Source organism: Parasteatoda tepidariorum, chromosome 7 (genome assembly GCF_043381705.1).
Source record: "Parasteatoda tepidariorum isolate YZ-2023 chromosome 7, CAS_Ptep_4.0, whole genome shotgun sequence".
Taxonomy (NCBI): domain Eukaryota; kingdom Metazoa; phylum Arthropoda; class Arachnida; order Araneae; family Theridiidae; genus Parasteatoda; species Parasteatoda tepidariorum.
The window spans coordinates 91,092,896-91,100,808 of record NC_092210.1 but is presented as its reverse complement, the minus strand read 5'-3'; the positions used below and the strand labels follow the sequence as shown (position 1 = coordinate 91,100,808).

The window sequence follows — 7,913 nt, the reverse complement described above, 5'->3', positions numbered from 1 at the left end:
ATGTATATATATGGCGTTAAGTATATATGAGGTGTTTTCATTTATTTATTTCTGTTCATTATATCTTGCTATAGAAATTTATGAAAATATCTTTTCACATTAAAATGTATTACCCATTGGCAAAATAGGTCTTGATTTGGATTTGAAAGCGTCTACACGCTTTTGAACAGTGTTCAAGAGTAATAGTAAACAGTGCGCGTGCGTCGTCATTGCATGCGTTGCTGTGGCGACAGTTGCTGTTTTTCTTTTTTTTTTTTAAATATCAGGCATTTTTATTGTATTAACTTCATAATAATTTAAAGTTTTATTTGTTCTTTTCTATTATTAACGTATAATGACTGTCTTGGATGGTGATTTCAATATAAATAAAGAATGAAGGAAAAAGTATTTTGTGAAACACGTACATGGGGCAGGATATGAAAATCCAAACATCAATTGATGACAGCAACCCATGATTTGAAATGTTTAACGGAGTCCATCCAGAAAAGAAAAAAAAGTATTTGACCCATGGGTATCCTGTGATCGCAATAATGAGATCTCAACTTTTCTTATGCCTTTTTAATATATATTTAGATATATTTTTTTAAAATAATTATCAAAGAAATTATTTTTAGTACATAAAAATATTGAATGAAATATTACATGTTCATGTACTGAAATACTTAGAAGAAGAATGCACTATAACGTGTTTTACATATCCCTAGCAGCAAGATAAATTCAGGCTGAGTAAGGGTTCAAAGGCCCTTTATTTTTCCAATATAGGCCCTACGTAGAATTTTCCAATTCGCCCGATATTTTATGTCCATTATTTATTCATTTTAACCAATTTTTGGGTTAACGACTACTTATGTTCAACTCTGTAGTCTTGTCATTTTGAACCCAATCCAGAAGACAGGGGAACTCCTGTATCAAGTATTGGGGGGACTTTTTGATGGAACTAACTCGCAATTGCGTTACATGGAGTGGAAAACCACGAAAACTTTCCACGGTTAGCCTGACGGAAAGGGGATCTGATATGGAGTCGTTTCCGCTCCTGAAAATACAGCAGAACTTAGAATGAACATTTCTTTTATAATCCCTGCATTTAGGGAGAAGAAACTGAATTATGAAAGCTCAGAGTATTTGTCGAACAGGAAAATGCTTTCCTGTTCGAGAATTCGAATGTTATTTTCGTTTCAGAAAAGATACATTTAAGAACTTACTTTATAGAGCCCGCGAAAAAGGAGGTAAAATAATCAGCACCGAACAACGAACCTGCGAAATTTCGCTCACAAAATTGAAAAAAAAACAATTAATAAAGCTAAATTAATTCCAATTTTTAGTTTTTATTATTGGGCTGGAGTAGCCTGGTTGGCCAGACTTACTTTCGTGAGAACAGGGATACGAATCTAGCCGGTCGAAGATGGTGATGGGTGCACGTTCAATCTATAGGTTCACAAAATCCTCCATGTTCCCATAACAAATTATACCTCTGAGGGTACTGAATTGGAAATGGGTCGCTCTCTGGTTCGGGTCAAAATGATGATCTCTGGATAGATGTATGAATGGGTCCACTTTATAAACGGGTGTGATGTATGGGTGTGGCAGAATCTTAGCCATAGATAGCGCCACTGGAAAACAAGAGCACCCTTTGCTATGATGGCTTACGACAGAAACATTCTTTATTATTTTGCCTTTGCCGGGGACTTTACTTTATTAGATTAAACAGTTCATTCATTTAAAATAAAGCATTCAAAATCATTTGGCATGATGCTGTTGCTCGAGGCCAAATCACGATAGTTTTGAACTTTACCACAATCACGCTCCGGTTTAGATCAGTGGGTTCCCAAATTTCACTCCTCAAAGGGGCGATAAATGGAAATATAATCGAAGATAAATAAAAACATTGATAAAAATCTGGCGAAAATCGAAATTAAAATGTAAAAGAAAACTTTCATTCAGACTTCAGATTAAAAAAAAGTGAAGTAAATTTTAAAAAAAAAAGTATTGCACGTCATATTTCGGGCTTTAACGAATCCTCTCAGAAACAAGAAATAGGTTGAAAGCGAACCTCTGACGAACAGTCAACAGAAAGCAAGTCATTGTAAAGATGAACAACATAATTTTCAAATTTTAATTAGCAATACTTTTGATTCTCCCAGATTCTAATTTTTAAAAAAAAATGTGTACTCCTGTTTTAATTATTTTCCTTCAAATATCTGGTCATTTTTAAAAAAAATTTAAGAATGTTGAAAAAAATTTACATGTTCACTTTTTCTTTTTAAATTTTATTACAGATGCTTATAGCGACAACTCCTGGTCTTTTGAGCTAAAGAAAATAAGAAAGAGAGGGGGGAGAAAGGAGCAATATGGGGGGAGGGAGAACTTCGGACTGGAGAACGTCTTTGTGAATGTTCGAGCTGTGTACTCTAGAATTCACATAATTCACTATTTCCTCAATAGATGGCAATAGTGGTCCTAGTTTTTCACTGATTACGAGAGTGCGGGCTTGTGTGCAGTACCGTGTTTTGGGATAGACCATACTGTAAAAGATTTGTAAAAATTCATGTATTTAAAATCATATTGTTGTATATTATATTATACTAGTTATACCACATTTCGCTTCAAAATTTTGTTCCATTTGCTGTCATTGAATAAGATGTGTGTAATCCATTGCTTTTTCATGTGTATGTAAAAATTATAAATACAGTAGTTATTGCATTTAAAATTTCATTTTTATAATAAAAAACCATTTTCTAACTTTTATAATACAGTATAGAACCCGTTATCCGGAAATCAGAAAACGGGAAAACCAAAAAACCGGAATGAAATTCAATAAATTTTCTCGCCATTTNTTTTTCATGTGCATGTAAAAATTATAAATACAGTAGTTATTGCATTTAAAAGTTTATTTTTATAATAAAAAACCATTTTCTAGCTTTCATAATAATATAAGGAACAAAATGAGGCAATCAAATTTTTCTCACTCTCCATTTTTGGTTCATTTTTCTGTAATATATGTTAAGGAGTTACATAATTGTTGATACATACTTTGACACTAATGTGGCTTCTGGAAACCTTCATGGCTGGGGGTTTGGAAAGGGATCCGATGGACGATCCGTCTATGTGTTGAGAGGAGGGAGTCTTACCCCCAATGTCCACAGATTTCCTCAGATGTTCTTCTCTCGGAGGAACACACAGCAGTGGTTTAGAGACCTGGGAACAATCACGTGAGTTCGGTACACAGTTAACATAGGGACTAGAATCATTGCAATTCAATACTACAAATAACGTTAAAAATGAAATTTCGTACCAGAGTTTTTTTGTTTTTAGACATTTATATTGGAAATGTCTAAACCTCGATTCTATGTAAAATCTTAATTATCAGTTGAAACTATACAGCTTTATTGTTTGTACGCGGTTGTTTGCACTTGCTTGCGTTAGTGTATCAATGAGTTAACATTGTAATGAAATACTGCAAAAATAAATACAATTAGGAGGTATACGAAAAATCTCCTGAATAAAGACTCATGACATGTATATTTAAATATAAAAGTATTGAATATAAACGCGTGCGAAACGTGTCATTAAAACTGCAGTGCGTCTATTAATTGGGTCTAATTAATATAATATACTAATATAATACCTGATATAATGAATATTATATATTTAAGTAATATATCGTCTGATTTATTTTATATGTCGTCTCATTTAACCCATTGATACACGAACGTAAACAAGTTCAAACCGGTTTCTGTCGAGTTGCTGTATTAGCATCACCTGATAATTAAGATTTTACATAGAATCTTACAGTGCGTCTAATAATTTGGCCAGGGACTGTAGAAAATGAACTTTAAGCAGTGGAATATCTTTAATTTACCCGATGACCTGTTGCCACTTTTCTGATAACCTCATAGGGCTGAGGTGCTCATGGAACTAACACTCAACGCTTTGCGGTTATTGTTATTACCAAAAGTTTTACCTTTTATAAAGTCTTCGAAACAAGTGAATTTCGAACGTGTTTCTAGAAGGGCATGAATTGCTCCGCATAGTTAGAATTCGAATGGAGGGTTTGAAATTTTTCTTCAACACCGCTCGTTATCTACCGAACTCGATTTTTGGGAATCATTCCCTATTTCCAAAATTCTTATGACTGATCATAATGGCATCCTACCGTTTCCCAATCTTTAGAAATCTATTCTAATTTAATCTGTTGCACCCTGGAGGAGCTCTAGTTCAATTTTGTTCCTCTATCCCTATTGATTGAAATCTTTACTTCCTCCTCTGACATCATGTGCTACTGTCTAGAAAATCTTTTACAAAATCGATTTCTGTACTTTCATATTGTTCATCATTATAACGTTGCTAATGATTAGAATTATGTATAATCTAAAAATAAGGAAATATTTGTATTGAGATATTAAATGTCTATTAACCGGTAAAACATTAAAATGGCCGATAAAACTTTTACTTAAGTGGCTTGGTCAAAAGTAGACTTTAATATGATTTTTCCGAGCGAGTTGCCAAACCACTTTGGTAAATTTCAGGTTTTACTTAGGTTTGAGTTACAATAACAGAGACGCTAGCTTTGTATGCACTTAATTTACATACAACGTAATACTAAAACTACGAACATTTGTGTGTGTATGTGTGTGTGTTAAGAGGCTTGCTATAAAATATTACGTAACTCACGTAATATTCTGTAAAAATGTCTCCGTCAGACATCCCTACTTGTTTTTTGCTTTAGTACACCTCTTAAACTGTACTTAAGTATGCCAACTATATTTAAATATATGGGCGATTATAAAGAGAGTGCAACTTTAGGTGCGAAATTGAGTTGGGTTCATGTTTGTGTTTAATCTCGCCGATCGAAGAATTCCCGCGCATTGAATAGTGATGGGTGCACGTTAAATCTGTCGGGGTCACAAAGTCTTCCCACATCTTATTCACAAATCAATACCTCTGAGGATACTGAATTTGAATGCGATCGTTCTCTGGCTCATGTGAGATGGATGATATGTGGATGAAGTATGATTGAAGTCTTCCCTGTAAAACGTTCTGTGACGTGTGTGCGACTGAAGTCGTGTTTTTGGCCAATGAAGAAACAAGAAACGAATGCAAGTGTCTTAAAAAATTCACTTGATTTAACCGGGCTTTCTGGTATTGGCATAAGTAACAACAGATGCCAAACTTTACTCATTTAAATAATCACTCAATAACCGTGTTTGTTTGGAGCAGAAAATAGATTCCCATTGAAAAGGCTCCATTCTAGCTGCTAATGAAAATAATTTATTATTTCTTCTCTCTAAGACATTATGAGGAGCATTGAGAGCAACATCCACGTGACAAGTTATCCGTACACTTTAAAATTTTCCCCCTCCCTGTTACCAAATTTTGTTTTTCCCCGTATCAGTAAGAATATACTAGCGTGGAGAAAAAAAAAACAAGATGGCGGATACCATGATAAGGGAAATGAGACACCTATTCCATTTCGAACAAAGCATTCTCATAATAAAAGTTATGATGTTGTAGTTCATTTACGTCGTACTAGAGCTGCATAATGGGCTATTAGCGACGGTCTGGGAACCATCCCTGAGGAGGATCCGAAGACATGCCATCACAATTTTCGATCCTCTACGGAGGGGATGGCACCCCCTCTTCGGTAACCCGACGACCTGAACGCGAAGTCGAGCACTTTACGGTGGAACAGTTTAACGAGTACCCTCGGTCCCTACGCAGACTCATCTAAGTGGTCACCCACCCTCACACTGACCGCATCCAGTGATTGGTCGACTTCGGTGATCTGCTGAGAACCGTGTCCTAACGATCAGTTCACTGCGGGACTTAAAAGTTATGAAAAATATAGATTGTCTATGGGAAGAACTCCTTACGCGCTGTTGGTGACTATGGTATGTTTAGGGTTAAGTAGGAGTTAAATGAAAGAGCAGGAAAAGTTTACCTCATCTAAGTTGAGGGTAGAATGGACACCAGGTTCCGTATTCAGTTGAGTCATTGATTCCATCCCTCCACACTAAAAAATAAGTGAAAAAAAAGTCACAGTTTTGCTAGACATTACAAGTGTTCACTTATTTTGTCTAAACAGCCTCCTCATTTGAAACCTTGTGTCTTCTTTTAATTGTCACGGAAATGTTTGAACCTTTATTCAACAGCAAAGCAAAAAAAATTGCTGTTTCAAACCTTTCATCCCGATAGGATTAAAAAGTTTTTTTTAAAAAGTAAAGTGCACTTAGGTAAAATGGTCACCTAGGTCCATCGTGACGTTTTACCTTACGTCACACTAGTGATAGGATCAAATTGCCTTAAAATTTCATAACTTGGGTGGATTTTAACTACGCATACAAGACTTAGCGAAGATAAACCTTATATTGACCTAGATTTAAGATTATTTTCACTTTGAGAGACTAGCTTCATGAATGGGTTTCTTCACGCTTGAAAACCCAAAGTCAACCTTGATTTAAGGTTTTTATAGAGGAGGTTGTCTTCCAAGATTTTGGAGGAGGGTCATGTGCGTGGAATAGAGTATACACAGATCTCCTTTTAAGGTTAGGCACGTAAGCCGCATAACAAACCTTTTTAGGTTTACATTAAAAGGTTTTTGCTGAGGGAAAATAATTGTTTTTTTTTTGCCGTGAGAAATCTAGACACACTATTAAAAGTTTGCCGATCTTCCAAATATAATCTTATATAGGAAACAGTTTTCTCTTATTTAAAGGGATTTTATTCCTCTCCACTGGAATATTCTTTATAGAAAAGTCAGATGTCATACCAAAGGTTAAATTTTAAAAATTGTGACAACTGTCCTCTCTATAATTATTGAATTTTCTTTGCATTAATATTTTATTTATTTATTTGAATAAAGTTGCGTTATCTTCATTTTTATATCGGAGTTTCAGGATAGGCTCCATACGAGGGAGGGTATACAGGGTTGCTCTAAGATAATGGTGGTTAAGCTTGCTAATGTATTTTTTGCACAGATATGTGGGAAAATGTTTTTATAACTACGCTTCTATACATTTGTATTGTTGTGAAGAAGCACATGGCATAAATAATTTTTTTTCCTCCTTCGTTTGTGCCTAATTTTAGACCCAACACTCCTATGCCAAAAACTAAATAAGTAAATATAAATTAGCAAGCTTAACTATCTTTTTGCGTTTGCCCCAAATGTAAAAGGCAAAGTTCTCCCATTTTCGCATTTCATATGATGCTAAAATTTTTATCCTTATGCGATGAAAATTTCGATATTTAGCAAATAGCCTAAAATCGACAGTTCACGGTTTTACCTAAATAGAAGTCTCAAATTTGCTCCTTATGAGATAACAGGAAAAACTAAAAAAATATTCCTTTCAATATTTTGCCGTTATTGGAGAAACTAACCTAATTCACAGAGGTGTTTAATAACACATTCTTATCAAAGTGGAAGTCTCAAATTTAGACTATGGTCTACGGCAGAGGTCGCTAAAGTGGTCTATATAGACCCCCAGGGGTCTATTTAACAAAAGCGGGGGTCGATCTGAGCCAGGGGGTCTAATGGGGGTCGATCCGAACCGGAAGGGTCAATTGGTCGAAGGATTATCAGTATTTTTCAGATATGTGACAATTAGAAATAAAAGAAGAAGATTTGGAAATATATACAGGTAATCAACAAAAATTGAGCGACGATTTTAAACTGCGGTTTGTTGATTTGCAAAACATTGACATCCCTGATTGGATGATTGTGCCAATTTCTGCTCAAATTGAAAACGTAGACATCAACCTGCAAGATGAACTTGCTGAATTATTACGGGGATTTGAAGCAAAGTCGCTTTTTAATTTTGGAAAAATATAAATATAATGCTCAGCCATTTATTATAGCATTTCCAAGTTTCTATATGGTTGAAGCCGGTTTCAGTCACGTAAATTCAATCTTAACTAAG

The 7,913-nt window shown here is 34.8% G+C and overlaps 2 protein-coding genes across 2 annotated transcripts in view; one reads left to right on the top strand and one right to left on the bottom strand.

The window, feature by feature from the left end:
- Positions 1 to 6,010, bottom strand: part of LOC107450698 (monocarboxylate transporter 9) — a gene marked incomplete at its 5' end in the record, with an annotated part of 17,582 nt that extends 11,572 nt beyond the window's left edge. Inside the window, 2 exon segments of the mRNA XM_071182947.1 lie at positions 3,031 to 3,195; positions 5,939 to 6,010. Of these exon segments, the coding sequence (XP_071039048.1) occupies positions 3,031 to 3,195; positions 5,939 to 6,010 (237 nt within the window).
- LOC122272596 (monocarboxylate transporter 12) overlaps positions 1 to 7,913 on the top strand; it is a gene marked incomplete at its 3' end in the record, with an annotated part of 552,146 nt that overhangs the window by 533,457 nt on the left and 10,776 nt on the right.